Below are 22,948 nucleotides of genomic sequence, written 5' to 3' on the forward strand. Positions count from 1 at the left end.
TAGGTAATAGCACTTTGAATGCTGCTCTTGTGTTTAAATGGAAAATTGTAGCCAGGAGCACTTGTTGCATTTTATGTTAATATACCAAAAGCTAAAAAAAATATAATCCATCCGCCCACCTAATAACTGTTCCATGTGTATTAGAACACTTACTCGTTGTCACAATAGACATCACTGGTTGTCTTGCTTTTTTTATGAGTTTGAGTTTGTTATTATGCAAATATACTGATCTCTAAGCAAAGTGTGTGTACAAATGATTAGAGAGAGATATACCTGTGTGTAAACAGATTATCCATGACAAACATATATTATTTTTACATTAGTTTTCTGTTGTTTGCACAGAGTTTTGGTCCTCCTCAGGACCTAACCCATATAGGGGTGCTAAGTTGTGACCCCCAAGTTCTTTCAATTTGTATCTTATAGTGCCCAACAGTCTATCAGCAAAGCCCGGGCCCTAAAGGGAGAGCTGGAGGAGATGAAATCAAATATGAATCTTCTGGAAGAGGCCAAGGCCAAGTTAGTGGCCCAGAACAAGCAGATGGTGAGTGAGAAGTATAGAGGTTCTACAAAGAGATGGAGGCTGTGCAAAGAGTTTACAACATTGCTGAACTCCGGAGGGATGGAGTAGCAAACCAGTTGTTTATTGAATATGTTTACATGGCACCATCATGTATTCACAGCAGATTCATGTTTAGGCATATTAGCAACTTGTATAGTCAGTACAAAATGTTACTGGTATACTCGTTAGCAAATCCAACCATTTAGAGGTCCTGATGTTGGGTTTAATGTTGCTTTGTCTCTTAATCATGCCCATCAATATTGTCCTCTTCCCCTCTAACATCCTCTATTCATATGGGAAAACTTTTAAGCCCATCAATTTACTCATGTTGGATTAAAACACTTTTCTCCCAACTCAGAATTTAAATCATCCAAAATGTGTCCCGTATGGTGAGGTGAAGACTGGTCAAACCAATCATTATATTGTGTACAGGGTACAGTCGTGCCAAAAAGAAACTGTTACCACAAGGTTGAAGGCACACAATTGTCTAATATTTCTTTGTGCCATGTACACATATATTTGATCATCTAGTTAAGACCCCATAGGGACCCCTAAAATAATGTATATTATTCTAAAATTTGTTGATGGTTAGTGTGAAGGATGTATTTGGTGGTCCAAATTCAGCCATTGCAGTCTATGCAGGCACCATCAGATGGGAGGACAGACAACCAAAGCTCAAGGAACCCATCTAAAGGAACCTTAGGGTTTCACAGAACCCTTATCGAGAATAGCTGATCTAGTGTATCTCATGTTGTAGCTTGTATTTTGCCTCTCTGAGATCTATTTATTTTGTAAAGTTTATACCAACTTTTTGGATATTTCTTGTATTCCAGTTTAGGTACAAAGACTCACACTATTTCTTTTAATTTTGCATGAGAGCATGAAGAAAAAAAAGGAATGAAGGTGTACCTGTAGTCAAACATTTTCTTTTGTTTAGTGTGGTGAATAGTTAGAGACCCAGACAGGCTTTGGATCTTCCGTCTTTGTACCACTGGAGAGAATTATCTTCAATTCCTATACAAAGGACAGCTTGAAGGTTGACAGAACGTAAACATAAAAATCTAAATCAACACTTGTCCCCAGAACAAGTCTCCCAAACCCAAAATTCTCTTAACCTAAAACATTTTGAACTTTCCCTGAACCTTCTGATCATCACAGGGCAAGTTTTTTGATGGTGAATCTCTTCGGTAAGGGCATCTGACTTCAGTTCTAAAACTTCTATACTTTATTCTTGGTTTGGGTGGAGTTGCTGTATTTTTTTTTTATCGTAATGCCACATTAAATACACTAACTAGGTTGAAAAACAGACATTTTCATCATCGCAATACACTCAAAAGTTTGGGAAAACCTTGGCAAAAGTTTGGGAAAACCTTACCATGTACAGATTGACACATCAGCTCTTTTACCTTATGGATGCTATCAGACTATTTTCCATGATCATCTTTTTCTTTTTTTCCCATATTTCCTTGCTTAAATACTCATACTGCTCTTAAAGAATCCCTTCCTAGAATGATGGCGGAATCATTTCTCCCCAATACTCCAACCTGGGATTTGCAGGACATTTGCAGGTTCTTGTGATGTCCTTCTGTTTCAGGGTAAATACAGATAGTTATTTTTTTCTGTCCTTTTAGGAAAAGGAGAACATTGGATTGATCCACAAGATCAGTGCCCTACAGGAAGAGGTAAGTGCAGTTACCTATCCAGTACTTTCTGTTACTTGGCAAGCAGACCATTTATTATAACAAAAATCTTCCCATAAGATTACATGAGTATTCAAGGTATTATATTCAAATTTATCTGTAAAAGCCTTGTGTAGAAAGACAAAAGTTCTCCTTGGATATGGAGAACAGATTCAGATCTGTCACTTACATGGCACTTTGTAGTATTCCCCATTGCTCCTACCATATATGCTGTATAAAAGTTATACAGTAAGTGAGGAAAAGGGACAAGAGCGGAAGGATGAAAGCCACAGATGAATTAGAAGGACTATGACATTCAAAAGTAGTGAAATTTGTAAGTGAGTTTTGGAAGCACATTGCAAGTGAAGGATTTATGGAACATAAAAAGTACCCAAATATTTAATTCAACAAGCAATTTCCTAAATTGATGACTGGGGCTATACATTGAGACTTTCCTGGCAAAGGCCACAACAGTGTTAAATGATAATGGAGAACTGAAAATTGAATTTGCAGCAAAAGGCTTTGGATAGGTAATATAAGATATTGTAATCCTCTGAAGCCAGTTTATACCCCTAAAAAAATAGCGTAACACTCGAGTTTTTGTGACTTTTGTGATCATTTTTTTTTTTTTTTTTTTTTGCTCACAGAATCACCGAAGTACCCTGGACGTTGAAGAAGTCCGGAAGACCCTTTCTGAGGTTTCAGATAAAACGGCCGTTCTACAGGTAATCTGTCACTCCCTTTTATTAATGATAACAATACCATAAAAATGTAAAAGAAAATCTTTTGACTGAGTGCTCTGCCAAAATCTGAGCCCTGGGACTTTTGGTTGCATCTGCACCACATTCATCAGCCAATTTAGGATATAGTCAATTGACTTGGTGTAAAAGCACCAGACAGGAATCATTTGGTATAAAATGATGCATCTTCTTAAGGTCTCCCCATACCTCTATAACCGGATTGCCTTATGTCTCTCACCCGCTCTTCAAACCTCACTTCTGTGTTAGATTTCTCATGTCTTTGGTGTTTTATTTGCAGATACAGTTGACAGAGTTTGAAGGAACCCTGCAGAAGAAAGATGCTGAGCTCCTCGTGGTGAGGCTCAAGTTCTGAGATATTTCTTTCATAAATATTAGTCACACAATTAACATTGCAATACGCAGATACATTTGGAGGCAGAATGGATTTATCACCAACAACTCGCAGATAGTAGTTTGGATCAGGTTTTTGAAAGCACCATAGAATTTTTTTCTCAAATATTGTTGTAAATTAGATCTTCCAAGTTGACATCTATAAGAAATATAAAACCTATTTGAGTTGTTGGCATGGACTGGCACTATCTGTCCTGCCTTATATTGGCACCCACTACTGAGAGGGGTCTAAAAAAGGTGGGCAAAGTTCAGTCTCACCCTTAGGAAGCAGATTCTGCAAAATGTGTTGCAATACACTACAAACATGTTCTGATTCTGTTTGAAGACTATACTAAACTGTTTTTTTTTTCTTTACAATATTTTTATTGAGTTTAAGTTACAAGAAGTTAAGATATAGTGACAAATTATGTTTTTCATAACTATTTTTGAAAATAAATGGAAGATTATGTTGTAAAATTTGTAGTATATGCCTTAAAAGTACAAAATGTGGATTTGTTGAGTAGTTTAAGTAATTATTGCATGTGGCACTAGACCTATTTACTGGTTTCCTGTTGGTTCGGCGGAATAGAGCAAATGGAAGTGTGGCCATACGCAGTCTATTTCAGACTAATTCACATCATTTTCTACATGTCCATACTGTACATCGATCAACTAAAAATTTGGCTAGGACTGCCCCTGCGGAACCAAATACACAGTGAATTTGCCCTTCTGTACCTGATTTCTTCCTGGATAAGCCAATCGGAGGAAATTTAGGTTCCTCAGTTATGGTATTATACAGACTGGTTGGCTCTTTTTTCTATGTGACACTTAACATGTCAGATATAATATATTGACTGTGGTGGGTGTGATATGTCGGAGATGCACAAGTTTTAAATATGAACTTAAAAAATCGCAATGTCTTTTTTGTGTTTCAGAAAGATCTGTATGTGGAGGAGTTGAAGTCCACATTAATTGAATACAGTTCTGTAATCGAGGTAACTGCAGGAAGTCGGATTACTGTGTTTTGTTTTTGCTTTTAACAATGTATTTTTTTTTCTATCAGTCTGACGTCTCTGGTTTCCTATTCTTTTAAGGCAGTTTGTAAACCTCATAAATTTATTGCTATTTCTGGAGTTTGTGAAATGTCTGGAATGTACATTATTGTCCAATACACTCCATCTTCTGCTCTTACCCTTTCAGAATCTAAGAATAGAGAAGAGCAAGCTGGAGCACAATCTGCAGCAGATGGAGCAAGAGCTTCTGTCGTATGTATCCCTGGGTCATTCAGTGACCAATACAGCCTGAGAATTAAGGATGAAAATACTGTAATTCTTGTAGAGAAATGCAATTTTTATAAGAATGTAATGGTTAAAAATTGCATTGAACAAACTATAGACTGCTGTTATGAGTACCAACTAAAAGTCTGCAGGATATTGAAGATGTAGAAAATAGAGATGAAACATTTTGTTCTGTACAAGCAGTATCCCTCTTGGTTGTGATACAAGGGTTACTATTTGGAGGGGGTCCTTTAACGTCATCAGTGGCCACTAAACAATATTTATTAGAGATTTTTTAGGCTCACAGCAAGTGAGTGAGTCTGTCATCCATATGTAGCTTCTCCCCATACCAGTAATGTTTATTGCACCACTATTTTCCTTAAAGTAAATAAATTCTGCAGAATCTAATATTCAGGTTTCTGCAGAATCTAATATTCAGGTTTATGGCTATGTTCAGCCTGGCAATGAGGTTGCAGTGTGATGACCATTCTCATAGCAGTGAACAGCTACCAAGGGGGAGACACGAAAAGAAAAAATCTCAAAAAAGGGTAACCTCTTTTTTTTTTTTTTTTTAGGAACGGCATTAATTCACCAATTACATATAAGTTAAATCGTGTCATTAATGGCGGTCTAAGCTCGTTGCACACTGAGCTGGAATTTGCACAGCAGTCGCCAGAGGTATGTGCATGCCGTACAGTCAGAATGTATTCGGTCCAGACTTACCTGTCGTATCTCCTAACCAATTGTCCTTTGGCCAGGTCTCCACAGCAGAATGGATGTTCCCCTTGGGCCGCACATCCACTCTTGATGTCACTTTGGACCGTGAGGTTCTGTTGTTGCTCCAGGGACCGGGACATGAACAACTAGCCGCCGAGTTTAAAGCCATCTTGCAGACCATGGTAAGAGCAAGACTGGGTTCTAAATATCAAATCGGGTCTACTGAGAACTGTAATTCATTTAAAGCCTCCAAACTCGGGGAGAGTTGGGCATGTTACCAAGTTTATTCTGGCATCATTTGGAATCGCCTTTTCCTTGGACTGAGGTGTCAGTGTCTGTGTTCTCAAAATTAGACATAGATGAGCCTCTGCTGCTCCTCTCACCTTGCGGTTTGATACAAAGTTACAATGTTTTAGTCTAACCGCTGGGGCGGAGAAGACTTAGGAAATGCACACTCCAACCTGCAGCAGATTGATCATATAATCACACTAGGCAAAGTCTGGCACAGACTGGAACTTAAAGTGTTGCTGTATATTGGAACAAATCAAAAGTAATAGGATTTGCAAGAAATGTTAAAAAGTCTAAATATTTGTAATAAAAAGTTCCCTAACATCATTAATCTTTCACCTTACTGCCTTTTTACTTATCTCTCTACAGCAGGATGACACGTGTGTGATGGGGGATCAGGTTCTCCAGTCCTTGCAGCGTCTCATTGCCTCTGATATCGATGTGAAGGATTTATCCGTGAAGATGCTGGAGGTGAATTCATTGTGGAAGTAATTCTTTAATAACACAGGCAATAAAAATACCTCTCCATGAAGCTCACTGTCTAGTCTCCTGCCCCCAGAGCTGACATTCTATTATGTCTCACTCTGTCTTTATCACTTTAGTAAGCACCACCAAAAACTCCTGAAGGGTTCGACTCCAGTAACAAAAGTAAAAGTTTTGGATACACTGATAGGTGATGTGATTGGAGATTTCACCATTGTTATCCTCATCCTCTTCTCTCTCTTCTCCTGCTAGGTGATAACAGCTGATTTGAAGGAGAAGAAAGCAAACTGGGAGAAGAGGCTGAAGCAGCTGGACAAGAATATGGAGTCCATGGACCGCGAATTCATCAAGATGTCTGGAAATGTGCGACGGATGAAGACAGAGAAGCTGCACATAAAAAAGGAACTTTCCTCCAGGTGAGAGAAATCTTTTCATAGATTCATAATAATTTACTTTTTCTTGTTCCAGAACCTCATCTGTCCCATCTATCACCTGCAGCCTTAAGTTCCCATCATTTTCAGCACAGGAGTGGAAATTTCAAACTGTACTTGCATTTGGTGGATCCACATAGGCTGCTGAAATGGGAGGATATTGTGATTTCTTTTGTGCAGAACTTCTTTTTCTGCACTAAGTTAGCTCTAATAGATAAGAACTATTGATACAGTGAGACACCTTAGGATGTGTTAGCAGCAGGATTACAGGTGACAAGTAGAAATGCTAAAAAGAAAACCAAAGGAGCTACAAGGATAGGAAAGGATCAATATATTCTATTTTTGGTACTTGGTTTAGTTACTTTATCAATACATTTACTGTAATAACCCTAATATTTCTTTTTGCATTTTGACTTTTTAGAATATATATGTTTTTTTATAGAATATATTTTTATAGAAGTTTTGATTTGTAGCACAGGAGTCCTTATCTGGGAGACTGTTTTGTCCCGGTGCTGTCCCCTCCTGTGTTGTGTGTACAGGGTGTGTAGCGGTTCAGTGTTTGTATATGGTGTGGGAATCTGGCTGCAGCTTGCCTGTCCTTCATGCTGAAAACACTCCTTGGACTCTTTGAAATTCCGCCACTGACTGTAATATAAACTGAAATTTTGGCTGTATCATGTTTATAGAAAACCCTTGTGTGCCCAAAACTGAGCTGCCTATTTTTATTATTTCTCAACCAAAGTTCTGTGGATCCCTATGGTTCCTCCAGAGGTTGCTAAGGGCTTCCTTAAGCATTAGGCAGTTTGTGTATTTTAGGCCAATTTAATTTTTCAATGATTGTTTTTGGCTTTTTGTAATGGTAACATTCTTCCAACTGGCCAGCAGTGTAGGAGGCATTCTTCCCACTGATCATTGAATTAATGTCCTGTGAGCTGTGGATATAGTAATAGAGGGGTTCCCTGAAGACCTGAAAGCTATTTTAAGGGTTTCCTCAAGTTAAGCATGAGAAACTTTGATCAAGAGGATTGCACTTTTAAAGGGGACAAGTCCATAGAGCAGGGGTGTCAAACTCAAATACACGGAGGGCCAAAATTAAATACTTAAGTCACGGGCCAACCTTGAAATTTATTGAAAAAATTGAGAAAATGTTTCGTTTTCATTAGATAAAAACCCTTTTCATATGGAAACAGAGGTTTTGCTGCACATTTAATCCTGAAACAAGCTTATAATAAAAAAAAAGGCATAATTTTTTTTTTTTTTTTTTTTAATTTAAGAAAAAATCGTATGCCTCTTTTTCTATTTGTAGCGTTCTGAGGTAAATTTCAATGGTAACCTTTTTGCACGGGCTAACAATAATATTAACAATTGTCTTCTATGAAAATCCAGCCATTTAGGTCCATGTCTTGGAGCAACAAGGAAAAGTACAGCTGAGGGGGAATGCTGGAAATGCCAGACACGGCCAATGCGGAGCTAAATCTTATGCGTGGCCCGCCGCTGACACTCGCTCTTCATTGAAATACCACCACTACTAAAATTCCTGGCATTACTTGCCTCTATAAAACCCCTGCCATGGAGGATTATAAGAATAGCATCGCACACCTTCTCTAAAAATGCTTCAGTGTCTGGCTGTCTCTGGCACAATGCTTTTGAGTAGGAATGTGTCTGAAATTTGGAGAATTTTGATTTGGTCTAAAATTGGAAGATTTTGGCAAAACATCACTACAGAAATTACTTTGGAGTCTATTAGGAAGTTGAAATTAAGCTGTTTCTGTAAGTGTTCAATTGGCTATAAATGGGTTGCCATAAAGTTGCAGAAGCTTCCTTTTCCTATCCCTAACCTGTTCTTGAGCATTTTACTTGTTCTTGCTACATTATTACCCGCCGCCTAAAAGTCCTCTGTGTCCAGAGCGGGTTTTAAGGGGTACATCACACACCTTCTTTGGAAATACTTTCTCCTGGCTGTGGCTTGCACACCCTCCAATGTAACATTGTACAGTCATAATAAACATAGCTCATAGTATCGTTTCCTTTTCAGACCAACATCTTATTTATTTTATTTAAATTATTATACAGTTATTGCCAGTTGAAAACCAACCATTGCATTCCCAATCATTTGGACAAATGAGCATTTACTTAGGAGTTTGAATATACAGTTATTAGACTTTTTTCCGGTGGCCTAGTAGAAAATCCAACACATGCATAGATGCTTCTTGCAGAATTTTAAAGGGGTTAATGGGAACTCTTTGCACATTACAGGACCACCATATTCGGCACAGAATTTGGAGTGTGTGGGAATCTGTACCTATTTTTGGCTCCTATTCGGTGTTCCAGGGTATCACAAGGGTGTTCAGTAGGGTTGAGTGCTCTTTGCACTAAACAGGTCACTCCATGTTCTTATGGAGGTGGCTTTGTGCACAGTCATGCTGGAACAGAGAAAGATCTTCCCAAACTGTCACCAAGTACACAAATATGTAAAATGTCTTTGTATGTCAGAGTATTACCCATATCCTTCACTGACCCCTGATATCCATCATTGGAAGCGGTGGCTCCCAAGTGAAGGGGTCCTCTTCAGCAAGGGGTTACCTGCGGACATTCTGTATCTGGGATGTCTGACGGGTACACCGGGTGAATTGTCCTTGACATTTTCTCAGCTCTGTTTACAATATTTATCATCTACTCTGAACATTGGCTCGTCTTTGGGGTGAAAATAATTTGCTTTTGTTCACGTTCAAGCGTTTTAATCTGCTGATTGTCACCGGTGTCGTCTCTGTATTCTTCACCTTAATCCCCAGATGGTGGAAAGTTCCAGCTGATCCTCTATTGCCCTTTTCTGCACCTGTCTTGGGTTCCATCTGTACAGAACTCTGATCACATCTCTGTTGTGTCTGTCTGGTGGAAGCTCATCCCGCTCGGTGACCTTCAGACGTTTAGCTTTGGATGTCTCCTGATATTTGTTTGGCTGATCCTCTGACAGGCGCTGTACATTCGAGGTCTCTCTGGTGCTGCAATAAAAGGCCGGTATTCAGACATCTGTCAGACTTTTATAGATCTGAAATATTAATTGCCTTTGGATTTTCAAAGCGCTTAAGTTTTGAAAAGTAGCAGAACTCTGCGAGAAGTGACAAGTTGAAGCTGTCTGAGATTCTCCAGGCTGAAGTCACCAGACACCTTAGAGCTGCTGCATCCAGACGTGAACGGCTGCCATACTTGTCAGTGTCTGAGTATTTACTGCCTCACATAGATCACAGAACTTTTTACTTTACTCTCCAGAAGGGCGGCACTATTGCTCAGGTATCAAAGAGCACCAAGTCATTACACAATCATGTAAATCCCTGTCTGTGCAGTTCTTGGCCCATGAATGTCCAAAACAGATCAGTCCCTGATGAAGCCTCACCTTTTTTAAAAATTTTTAATTTACAGTCTGATCCCTGGGGGAGAGAAGATTGTGGAAATGCCCCAGCTCTGTTACTTGGGGATTAGCTGTAGCTGGGACGGCATCATTGCTGTACACTGCAAGTTGTGATTGTGTCTCTGTTGGAAACATTTTTCTATTGTTTCCTGATAAGATGGGAATTAAGGTTTTAAAATCTTTTGTTCTATAACAAAAGCAAAAAAAATATTTTCTCTGCTATTGGTTTAATGCTGAAGCAACTCCAGATCACTGCTTTTGTGAAGGAGCTTCCTGTAATAAAGACCATTTGTTGCCTCTCCTTCTTCTGGTGCAAGATGACTGGTCTTGTGTCCGCCCCTAATATAGTTCTCTGCAGGAAACCTCTAGTGGGTGGAGTCTGTTAGGCCCCTCCTATTACTCTCCTCTGCACATTCTATGAGTAACCTAGTGATAATGCCGCTGCTACTTTTACAAAGCAATATTTTGGATCACAAAGGCATTTTTTTCTCCTGGAGTACAGCTTTAAATCCCTTGATATATTCTGCTTTCTGTTTTGTATATAAGCTTTCTCCCTATACCTGTCAGGGCCATCAGATCTTTTATGAAAAAGTCCCACTCCTTCTGCTGTAGAGTAAGGTTGAAAGGATTGAGACACCTTCTAATGTGCTATAGTAGGATATGTCTGGGACTTGGGTGTGGGTTAGTGTTCCAGAAAATTGCTATGTGATTCAGTGGAGCCCGGTGCTTCTGGTTCACCTTCCCATCTGTATACCAACCTATATATATATGTATTTATTTATATATAATGTGTGTGCCTCCTGTGCTGTGTGTATTTGTTTGCTGATAAGGCCGGCCATTCAGAGTTGATGTATTTGTTTTACCCGTTTTTTTGCATATGACATCATTGTGCAGAGCGGAGAACATGATCCAGGTGTGAGGCATCCTCCGCCTCCGGTTTACAAAATGTCACTGACGTGTGGTTTCCCCTCTCCGCCTGTACAGGACTCATGAGCTGGAAGCAGCCAGACAGCAGCTAGAGGAAGCCGAGGAACGAGAAAGACAGATCTCTGCTCAGCTACACGGATCTACAGAAAAACAAGAGGACCTGTCCCAACAGGTAACCCTGAATCTCTCCCATAGCCAGCGTGATGATCAATGTATGGCTTTCAGCTACTCCTCTCCAAATGGAATATTACAGAGGTTGCTATAGACCAAGTGTGCAACCATAAATACACAACACCCTGCAATTCTGTTAATTAGGTCCCTGGAGAAAGTGGGCAATTGCCCATTTTGCCTGACCCTAAAACCTTCCCTGACCACACATTGTGCTCAATCTGGATTTCTGTATCTGCTGCCCTTCTACCCACCTGTTTTATAAGTTGGGGCCAGGTGGCATTATGTGACCTCCAACAAATACCCTTTGTGGCGTTATCTACCAGGACGGACAACAGAGTTGTGCATTATTCCATAGCAACTATATTATTCTCGCTTATTATAGGGTTCAATCCTTACAGAATCTTTTATTTTTTTTCTTTCATTCAGACTGTTATTTTATTTTTATTTTTTTTTTTAATTCAGTTTTTTCTTTTTTTCTTTTATTTATCCATCCTTGTTGCTGATTTCCTGCAGCCTCCATTTCATGCACTCCAGTCTATTAATATTATTATTATTATTAATAAACAGGATTTATATAGTGCCAACATATTACGCAGCGCTGTACATTAAATAGCGGTTGCAAATGACAGACAGTTACAGACAGTGACGGGGGGAAGGTAGGACCCTTTCCCGAAAGAGCTTAAAACTAGGAAGGGATTGGAATTTTTGCACAGGTTTCCTGATGGTGATAACAGTGGACCTTGCAAGCATATGTCAGCACAGATCCCCTTTCACTAAATGCCAGCTGTACCCTGGGCACCCCTGGGAAGCTCATGGGGACCTCGGAGCATTAGGGGCACTCACTTCCCTGCTGCAAGTTTTATTAAACAGTAAATGGAAATGTAAAAAAAATGCTGATCTGTTTTCTCATTCATAAATAGAATTCTCAGAGGCGAAGTGAAACTAAAATATATATTTTTATAATTTTTTTTTAACAAATCGCACAATGAGGAAGTTGACAATGCCCTCCCAAATTTGGTATCTTCCTGTTACAACACCATTTTTTTTTTTTTTTTTGTGCAAAGTGCTTTAAAATTGCACACTATTTTTCTTAGGCAGTAGCAAAATTCAGACCAAGATCCATCTTAAACCCTACAGTACGGCCCATGTCGGTGATTGGTGGGGGGTTACCTGTTGGTGAAGAAGTTTTGTTTCAGCTGCATGTCTGCTGCTGCATCACATTTGTTGTGTTTTTATTGCTTGGTCATGAATTCAGGTTGCTGAGCTGCAAGCTGCCCTTGACGTGCTGCGGACGGAGGTAGAGTCCCTGCAAGGCAAATTAGAGGAAGCTAAGAGGGGGCAGAAGGAGCTGGAGGCTGTGAAAAGTCAGCTGCTGAGCCGGTGTCAGGACGGTGAGGAGAGAGCAAAGCAGCAGCAGGGTGAGTGCTATGTTCTTCCATTTCTATTACCATCAAATGCAGTTTTTAACCATTTGCTGGTTGATTTCTCAATATGCGGAGGCTACACTAAAGATTTTTAGCAGCTACTACTACTTTGTATTATACGCTTTGGTCTGTGGATAACATATTAAAGTGGAACAAATGGCACCCTATGGAGTAAGCCACACAAATAGAATCTTGTCACATGTGAATGAAGTATCATGTGAGATATATTGCTAATATATTGCTCTTGTGTAGCTCGTTCAATAAGAAACCATTGGGTATACAAAGAGGATAACCACTGGTAGTTGTAGCAGCACTGAATATTAATAATCATTGGGTCCCGACAGGCTTTGATGTATTATACGATGACTGATGTATCATATGATGGCCCTCTTGGGCAGACATGGATGTAGTATACAATGGTCCTTCTGGCCATGTGTGAATGTATTTTAGGATAGTCCCCTGGGCAGGCATGGCTATATTATACTATAGCCCTCTGGCTAGGTGTGGATGTATTATACGATGGCCCCCTGGGCAGGCATGGGTTTATTGGGCATGGGGGTATTATACGATAGCCCCCTGGGCAGACATGGGTGTATTATTATTATTAATGCAAGGTATTTATATACGAGCGTAGCGCCATCATATTATACAGCGCTGTACAAAGTACTAACTGTACCTCAAAGGGGCTCTCAATCTAATGTCTCTACCTCACTCATATGTCATTTTTGAGATCAATTTTTGGGGGTAAGCCAATAACCTAACTGCATGCTTTTGGAATGTGGGAGGAAACCGGAATACCCAGAGGAAACCCATGCAGACACAGGGAGAACCTGCAAACTCCATGCAGATAGTGTCCTGGCTGGGATTCGAATCTGGGATCTAGCGCTGCAAATACAGGAGTGCTAACCCCTGAGTCACCGTGCTGCCCTAATTATACTAATATAATATACTATGACCCTCCTGCCTAGGTGTGGAGGTATTATACGATCGCCCCCTGGGTAGGCATGGGTGTATTATACAATGGCCCTCAGGGCAGATATGAATGTATCATACTTTGGACCTCTGGCTGTTTTCAATTTATCTTGTGGTTGCACTAATGACCCCCAGCAGAACTTTTCTACACTGATCAGATGGTACCCGGTAAATCCATCGCAAGTCTTGGTGATTTTGGCATTCTTTGCTGTGTATATATATGTATGACTGTCTGTGTAAGGGTAGGAGGTTTCTCTTTCTTTTTTCTGCTGGAAGTTGCACAAGAGTTGCACAATCTTTCACTGCACTGTAAAGCATTGCTTAGTGGCGCCATGAAGTTCATTCATGCGACACGCTGGAGGACAATTTATAGCCAGGGTTTGGAAAAAAAAGATTTTCCAGGAAATGTTGGATGCTTAAAGAATCCCTGTATAAAAATAGATGACGATCAATGTGTCTTGGGGGCTCCAAAGTGCCTTTTTTTTGTTTTGTTTTTTTTAACCCTCTGCACTCCTCCTTGTATATTGGGCCCTGATGAAGGTATGGTAAACCCCTGGAATGTGTTGTTTTTTTATTTGTTTTTTACTTGGTCTGTTATGACGAAATAAATACCATTTCTAAGTCCCAATCTTGGTAGCAGAGTGACAAGGACAGAAGCTAAACTGCCACAAAACAAATCTGGCTGCACAGTGCTATGCTGTGTAAATCTCAGGACTGGAGGGGAAAAATACAAATGCTTTGGCTTCCACATCCCTCACCTCATTGAGCAGCCACCCCCACTGCATGCCAGGCTTCAGCTTTCAACTGGTGTGCAGTGACCCCATATAAAGGCACATTTTAGGTCATTCCAGTAAACACAACAGATATTGTATCACTTTCATAAGAATGCCTAATCAGGTGAGACCAGTTTCTGGGCTCCCCCTTCTGCATTGTGTGGTTTCAGTTCTGCTTAATATTGGTTTGTGGAACTTTCGTTGTGTGGATGTACTATATGTACTCTACTGTCCCTGTTCCCTGCACACTTCATGAACTTATTACAGTATAAAAATGAGGAGTCACCCTAAAGCTGATAGTTGTCACCGGGACATGACGTAAAGAAATCTCCACTATGGGAACACCAAGCAGAAGATTTATCCCTCTACGTAAGACTTTTTTTTAAAAAAAAACTTGCCTTGAGATGTCATTAATTTATAATAATTTTGCATCCATATAATTAATAAAGGTGTCAGAGGGGGGCATTACATTAAGAAGGAACTTAGAAATCATTAAACATTAATGTGAGGCTTCTGTCTCTATGTTCCGCCATGGCCAAAGGCAAACGCTGTATTCACCAATTGCTGTGTAATTTTTTAGTTCTCTGGTCCAGACCGTTCTATCTATACCATGATGGACAGGTGGAATGAACAAACATGGAGGTTAGAATTCAATGATTTGGTAGTGTATTTTTATCAAAGGTTGTTGCAGTTGTTTTTGGATGGTTTTAGTGTCTTCTTCACCTAAAACAGTGTGGTGATTGGATGGACAGCCCCAGGCAGAAAGTAATGTAATGTACGGACCCATCTGATTGGATGCAGATTGATTGCATAGTCCAGGCTGGGCCTCTTATTGGTCAATCTAACCTTTGTAATTATGGTGGGATTTTAACATGTAGCTTATATTGGCAGATTTATTTCCCCGCATGCTACCAGATAAGCACACTCTCCTTCTTCCATCTGTTGTGCGCTCTTCTGGTTTACTGAACCTTATAAAGCTTCAGGCTTCACTTTTAGAATATAGAGGCGGCTTATCTATTAAGTAATATCCGCTGATGATAAAGAAAAACTGCTAACCAGCCAATAAATGTTATTACAGCTGCATTTTTAGAAAGAAGCTGATAATAGATAAGAGATAAGTTTTACAAATGATCTGCAAAGGGTACAGAACATTTAAAGAGGACCTGTCATCAAATTATCTTCAGTGTAAGCCCATGTATAATCGGTAATGTGTGTTACCAGTATGTATTACCTCTCACAGCGATCACACTGCTACCCTGACCGTGCCATCATCGGATTTTCTCTCCAGGATGGTGGTGCCATTTTTGTTCGGACATAAAGCATGCTTAACTTGGTATGAAAAATACATTTGATGTTGAGCATTTAATTAACTACAACTGAGATAAAATCTTGCTGTCGAGGGAATTAATTTTCTGGTGCACTGCTCGTTTCCTATGCACATAGCAGAATATTGGAGCTCTTTGCAATACCTTTTATTATCAGGGCAGAATTTCATGCTTTAGAGATCTTTGTGTTCATGGTTAAAGAGACCCTATATAATAACTGTATGCCTTTATCGGTATTGTCACAAAGGGCCTGATTTAATAAAGCTCTCCAAGGCTGGAGAGGATACACTTTCATCAGTAAAGCTGGGTGATCCAGTAAACCTGGAATAGGTTTCTTCAAAATCATTTGATATTTGCTGGCAAATGTTTAGACTCTTAGACCAGATCCTTTCCAAGGTTTGCTGAATCACCCAGCTTCACTGATGAAAGTATATCTGCTCCAGGCTTGGAGAAGTTTATTAAATCAGGCCCAAATTGTGCATAATTAAAGCTTCCAGCATCTTATATCATTTCTCATGCATGGAGCAGGACCAGGGATGGACCTTTCTAGTATTTCAGGCAAGTTTCATAGAATAGAACATAGCTGTTCCTACTGGTGTTGTATTTAGAATGTTCTTCAAGCTCTGTGCAATCCTTTGTTCCAATTTCTGCTCTCTGCTGGGCCATTGACAATGCACTGGTTCCAAGCATTGGGTCAGCGATTTTTGAAGGAGTCTCTTAAACTTTTGTTGACCTACTGACCACCACACTAATATACCTGAAGACCTGAAGTTGTTTCAAGGCTTCCCCCATGTTAAAAAGTTCAGAAAGGCTGCAGACCCATCTGATGATAGTGATTATGATGAATGATTGATTATTAATGATATTGATGGCTATTGATGATCATCATTTTTGAGGAGTCTAATTTTTGCACTTGTGATAAATGATTGCTGATTCTTTTCTAGTGTCCCCACTTGGAGGGCTTTACAGTCATTCATGAAATATATATGAAGCCGCAAACCCTTGTTTCATGACTTCACCAAACTTCCCCATGCTGGGATGCTCACTGACCACACACAGCTCGGTCATCAAGTTCTCATGTAACACCTTGCTTTCCATGGAGCCTTTATCTTAGACAATGTCCTAGAGATGTCTCACTTTTACCTGCCGAGGTGTCCTTATCTCCTGTCTTTTGTCCACCTTCACAATGGTGGGGCAGTTGCTACAGAAAAGTTTCATAAAACCATTTAATATGTTATTTAAAAACCTATGACTTGTAAACGCTGAACTTGTTTCATCCATATAAGACTTTTTTTAGGAGCTGTTAGGCATTGGTCAGTTAACGTGGATCACAACTGTATTTGGATTTAATATTCATGTGGAAGCTGGAGCTGTGGCTGAGGGATTGTGTCTTTGAAGAAGAGTGCCAAGTTATTAGTCCTGTATTCTAGTATGGTAGCACAGAGGATAAGAAGTAATAGGTGACAGGTACTCTTTGCATTCTTTAGTGAAGAACAACAAGGATTTGCTCACAGCTGACATTTTCTTGCTCAATGTTAAAATGTAACTTAACCCTAAAAAATAAAAACTCAATCTGTTTCTGCCTTTCATTCCGTATCTGTGGTATGTGTGGACATTACAGTTAGAGACAATTAAGCAGTAATAGATTACATTTTTGTACATCTTATACATTTTATATGCCCATCAAGCAACATTGTACAAGGCTTCTTTGTAAGAAACCGGACAACCAGAACGTTTTTCTCAGCTTTGAACACAAGGAATGTGTTTTTTCCTTCAGGCAGGCATGAGATGGTGAATCTGTTAAGCCTGCTTTATAGGATAGATATCTGGGTGAAAAGAATGGAAGGCACATTGAAAATTATTTTACATTCAGTACTGTGAAAGGCAAACACGCCAAAGATTGAAATCATTTATTTCCCCAATTTTGCAGATACCATCAGTGCACTGGAAGAAAGACTGCTGAATTATCAGGTATTTTCGAGTGATTAGAATATGATGAGTGTGAATGTTTGTTTGATCTGATTACAACACATCAAAGTGAACCTGTCAGCAATTTTAATCCTCAACTAAACCCAAAACTGAGCAAGGGAAAGTCTTAAAGCAATCATGTGGGTTAGTGTAAAATAATAAAGTGTAAGTCAATATTTGGAACGTCAATAACAATTGTGTATTATACATACTACCTTTTACATTCCAGCACTAAGGTCAATTTTTCACCACCTACTCTTTGTAACTACTAGTCCTGCTTCCGCATGGAGACACTTGGGGCTTGATTTATTAAAACCCTCCAAGACTGGAGAAGATAGACTATTATGGAGGAACCTGGGTAATCCAGCAAACCTGGAATGGTTTTCTTAAGAATCATTTGCTATTGGTTGGCAAATGTTTTCAATTCTGGTCCAGATCCATTACAGGTTTGTTGAAGCACACATGGATCTTCTCCAGTCTTGGTGTGCTTTTTTAAATCAGGCCCATAGTTCATATTGCAATACTGGGGGTTATAGTCTGCCATCTATTCTTTATTCTTTGATTTGCGTTTGGGCTTCCCACTAGCTAAGTTCAGAGATGATTGGTAATGTCTGTAATGCAGTGTGCAGACACATTTTGGTTCCGTCCATTACTTTGCTTCTATAGACTGCTTTTGTTCTCTTATTAACCTAGTTGCTTTTTGAATTTGCCTTGTTTCTATTTTGGGTTTAATTGGGCTTTAAATATTTTAAAAGGCAGCACAAAGTACCTTCTATCGCCACTCTAATACCAGTTATGGCCAACATCAGGATGAAGCCCTGCCAATTGCCACTCCCTGTCCACTTTTATTGTACTTACTGGCAGGGGTTAGTAATTGATGCAGCTTATTCCTGAAGTCTATGCAGACCCAAAATGTATTGCGGGAAATGGATCAGGAGAAACTACAGAAATATAATATGCATCATTGAAAAAGGCAAAAAATGGAACACAAATTTTAATTTGCCTGGATGTGTGTGAAGATATGTAATATATGAGACCACATACTCTGAATTTCTCGAACTGGGTCTTACTTTGCCGATAGGACAGAACCACATGTGCATATAATAAATGAATAAATAGTATAATTAATTTGTTCTTAAGACATGTTGTCTTTTGGCAGCATTGTAATAAAGCACTCTCGGGGTCGCAGGACGATGGTTCGGACTTAAACATCGAGACTGAACAGCTACTGGCACATGGCGAGGAGGAGGTGGGTGCAGAATGACGGATCTCCCTAAGTGCTGCACGCGGCCTGTGTTTTCATCACATATAAACAGACTTTACTCTGCTGTCAAATGTTCAGTAAACGAGCCTCTGCAGATGAGCCGGCGCAGTTTGGAGGCGATTGGTAACTTGCACAGCCAGGAGCAGCTGGGATGAGATCAGATAACGGAAAGGGGAGTGAGGAGGTTCGCAGAACAGGAGGAATAAATATTTGTCAATGTGCAAACATTTTCTCTTCCTTTACAGAAAAGTTGCATCTGCGAGGGGATTGGTCGCCAAGAAGCCGTTCGGTTATCTGGACCTCCCAAGACCAGTGAGGACTCTGTGCATGAATTCACGCCATTATTAGGTAATAGCAAAGTGATTCATCGCTGTCTGTTAGTAGAATGCAGGATTTGAGGGTTTATTCTGGCTGAGAATGTTTGTATTAGACATGTTTTACTTGTTCTTGCTGCAGTGTAGTCACATAAAACTTGACTCAAACTTCAGAAGATTAAAGTGAATTCGGTATTAAAAATTTTGTAACCTCCTGTTCCAAAACTGACCATTATTATGGAAAAACTTGGCCCCTCTAGAACATCTCCACTGTTCTAGGAAAACTTTGCCAAGACCTTAAAGAGTGTTGGAATTTGTTCCCATTTTTGAGGCCAGGTTATTTGATGCTGGATGAGAAGACCTGACACACAATCAGCAATGAGTAGGATTGAGGTCAGGACTCGCTGAAAGCCACCAAAGTTCTTCCACATAGACTGGCACACCATGTCTATATGAAGCTGGCTTTGTGTACAGGAGCACAGTCGTGCTGGAACAGAAAAGGCCTTTCTCAAACTGTTAGCCCAACTTTTGAAAGAACACAATTGTCTAAACTGTAACAATACAGGTTGGTACTGTTTTCAGGACCTTGTTTGGTACACTTGCAATAAGATAAAATTATGAATTGATGCAAGCAGGAAAAGGAACCTTCACATGTAACATGCTGACATTTCCATTTGAAATATTGCACTGGCTGTGGACGGCTGTGGTAGGTGTCAGGGAGTGCAGTGCCGAAAGTCCCATTCCATTTCTCAAAGGACTTTTCCCTTTCCAGTCCTGCTTTAGTGGGTGCTTAGTGGGTGTATTTAGTTATTAAATACAATGTATTTTATAAGTAGATGTAGATATATATGTAAGATATAAGTAGATGCCAGGATTAGGGTGAGGGTCTTGCCCTGCCTGGCATGTACCTTAAAGTATTTCTAAAGCCAATTTTTGTAGGTTAAGGGTGGAGAGAACCCTTCTTGTATCAGTCTCGTTTATGGTATATTTCCTCTGTATGGCTTTTACCATATTGGTGAACAAGGTAAAGTCAGACGGGATCCAGTTAACAAAAACCTTGTTTTATTTGCAGAATCCACTGCGGACTATTAATGTTAATGTTCATTTTAGATGCACTATCCCTGGAATTGGGTGAGAAATATCTGAGGGCGAGAAGTTGGCAGGCATCCTCAAGTCTCGGGCGATTTAATACTGATCAAGACAAAGTGCTTGGCGAAGCTTGTGACTCATCTGCAGATTTACAGACCCCGGCCAGGTAAGTGTCCTTCATACCCAACCTTGTCACCAGGCATGAGAAGGGAGGGGGCCCACATAATGTAATATTGGCCGCCATGTAGTGGGATAGGACAAATAGTCACATTCATGGACACTGGTAACCTACATCTTCAGCTGTGATGCATATTCCCCTGCAGTTAAGAAAGGGTGTGAATTGCAATGTCTGAAATACAGATAGTGGATTGTGCACCTGGAATGTATTTTCGAGACTAAAGCTGAGAGCTTTTTTTAAATGGATATTTTGCAGTTTTCATTTGGGAAAATGCGTTTGTACAGTTTGCCTTGTATAAAGCTGCTAACAAAGAAAAACATTTTATACAACCCAGCAACGTTTATTGTGCAGCTCACTTTTCTGTTTTCGGAAGTGACATTGGAGCGGTTATGCGGTCCGTTTAGATGCAAATAGAGCTCGGTGACTTTGTCATGGATAAAACCGAATAGTATGTTCTTGATACAGGAAAAGGAGTCATCGTAGCCAGAAACGGCCTCGATTTTCATAAGTCACATGACCTAATGTCCCCTCTGGTTGAGTGGCCATCATGCTCTGGGCAAACCTGCCAGGAAGGATAGGGGACATTTGAATATCTTCCCCTGGGTGTATTAAACGAAACATGCAAAGCTCGGCAGACAATGCATCTGTGTGGAAAGAATGAGGAGATAAACAAATCATTAGTAAACTTTCCAGGCGCTCGCTGTGCTGCTGAAACTACCAACTGTGCTGAAGATCAGGAATGCAAGAGGTTTTAAAGGTGGCTATACATGGTTTAATATTTCTGTTAGATTAGATATCAGATTTCTATAAAAGTATTTAGTGTAACATTATTTAAAAAAAATTTTTGATTTTGTCATATTGATTTTTTTGCCTTGTTGATTGAACATTGATCAGAAATGCCTATTTCTTTAATTCAGCTGGGTGGGATCATAGGAGGGCACTGGGGAGGTCAGTGGGAGCATTGGAATCCCCCAATAGCTCTTTTGTATGGTAAGTAGGACAGTGAGGTCAGCTTTTATTTGGGGTATACGGCAGGGGGGCCTTTTTTTGGCTGCTAGTTGTCTGGAGCAAAGCTGGCCACCGGCCAATTGGAATACTCTTGCTGTATATCAAACTATATGGCCCTGACCATTGTTAGAATAATCAGCAGGGAACGCACGTGAAGTAAAACCACCAGTCAATGGGAGATCAGAGTCATGTTGGTCATACAGCGAGATGCATGGATGTTGAATGTTCTGAAACAAACTTTTGTTCCAAACCACAGTGGATGAGATTTCTGTAATTAGATCTATATTGGTGTTGCAGGGTGGTAAATGATCAATGTAAGGGAGATATCAATCATTTACATTGTTATGGAGCATGCACCTTATCCATTCTGTTTTTTTGCTTTCTTACATGGCAACTTGGTCTAATGCAGTATACAGAAGAACAAAATGTTTTTCCATGTCCCAAGTTCTTTATTTTCCAGGCCATGTTGGCATACATTGTCAGGTAAAATGGCACATTAATCTGCTACAAGTCCCAGCAGTGACATTTTGTCTAAAGTCTTTTGTTTTGAAAGATCAAACTGTGCAGGGATATAGAATGGTGACTTACCATGTGGGCGAGATGATTTCATAAATATATCAACATGCTGCAAACAAGTAATAAGTGCTTTCCTGCACAAACAGATCCGAGCTTCAAGGGCGACAAAGTTCATTTCAGCGATTACAGGATGTTTCTATTCATCATCTGTTTCTATTTGTGTGGTTCTACTAAAGAACCTGAGAAAACATTGTCATGCCATGTGATGTTCAGTGTTTGCAGTAACTTCCCTTCCTACAAAACAGCAGAATAACTGGATAAGTTTGTTCTGCACCGGTCCTGGTGAGGGATGAGGCTCACATCCGTGTGAATGTAAGATGTTTGTTGATGATAAACACACATTTGTGATAGGAGATGTATTGGACATGGAAATGAACTCTTGGGGTTGAATTCCCTTGTCATCATTGCCCAAATTTGAGGAACGATGTCAGGGGAACGCCATCCTCAGGGTTCGTTGCTGTGGATGAGGCTTGCATTCGTGTGAGCGTAAAAAGTTATTGCTCACAAATGTGCACACATTCGCTAAAGGAACTTAAGCACTTTTAAAACTAATGTGTTAGGGGTGACAAACTTTTGGGGTTTGATTCCCCTGGTATCATTGCCAATAATTGGACTAGATGTTTAGGACAAATATGGACAATTGTGTTGGAGGAACTCCAAAGGTAATTCTAGTGCTTGGCATGTCAACTATGAAGGAGTTCAATTGGGAGCAAGAGAAAGGGGAATGGTTTGTCCTCCAACCTTGACGCTACTAACACTCAATGATGAAGCCACAGGATAGCCTTAAAAATTGGAAAATTTGTGTAAGGGGTATGTGCACCTATGTACTTCTTCCCCAGGGTGAGTAGTGGGTTTCCAAATTCCAATAAGCCAACACAATGTTTAGGGGAAAAGTTGACGATGAGGCCCTGTCTATCAACCATGGTGTCGCCCCACTGATGAGGGAGCAGAGGGTTCTGATATGCTCAGGAGAGAGACATGCATGC

General features: G+C 40.0%; 1 protein-coding gene across 2 annotated transcripts in view; it reads left to right on the forward strand.

Annotated features, from left to right (window-relative positions):
* The window catches only part of IRAG2 (inositol 1,4,5-triphosphate receptor associated 2), a 51,741-nt gene that overhangs the window by 8,168 nt on the left and 20,625 nt on the right, over positions 1-22,948 (forward strand). For both annotated transcript variants that reach the window (XR_011919307.1, XM_072399932.1), the window contains exons 7-22: positions 424-541; positions 2,191-2,241; positions 2,886-2,963; positions 3,277-3,333; positions 4,304-4,363; positions 4,569-4,633; positions 5,221-5,323; positions 5,404-5,544; positions 6,020-6,121; positions 6,386-6,549; positions 10,958-11,072; positions 12,327-12,489; positions 17,496-17,536; positions 18,693-18,782; positions 19,043-19,145; positions 20,222-20,366. Coding sequence is in view for 1 of the 2 variants with exons in the window: in XM_072399932.1 (XP_072256033.1) it covers positions 424-541; positions 2,191-2,241; positions 2,886-2,963; positions 3,277-3,333; positions 4,304-4,363; positions 4,569-4,633; positions 5,221-5,323; positions 5,404-5,544; positions 6,020-6,121; positions 6,386-6,549; positions 10,958-11,072; positions 12,327-12,489; positions 17,496-17,536; positions 18,693-18,782; positions 19,043-19,145; positions 20,222-20,366 (1,596 nt within the window). In the remaining variant the exon portion in view is untranslated. The remainder of the gene's footprint in view (positions 1-423; positions 542-2,190; positions 2,242-2,885; positions 2,964-3,276; positions 3,334-4,303; positions 4,364-4,568; positions 4,634-5,220; positions 5,324-5,403; positions 5,545-6,019; positions 6,122-6,385; positions 6,550-10,957; positions 11,073-12,326; positions 12,490-17,495; positions 17,537-18,692; positions 18,783-19,042; positions 19,146-20,221; positions 20,367-22,948) is intronic.

The sequence above is a fragment of the Pyxicephalus adspersus genome, chromosome 2 (genome assembly GCF_032062135.1).
Source record: "Pyxicephalus adspersus chromosome 2, UCB_Pads_2.0, whole genome shotgun sequence".
Classification (NCBI taxonomy): domain Eukaryota; kingdom Metazoa; phylum Chordata; class Amphibia; order Anura; family Pyxicephalidae; genus Pyxicephalus; species Pyxicephalus adspersus.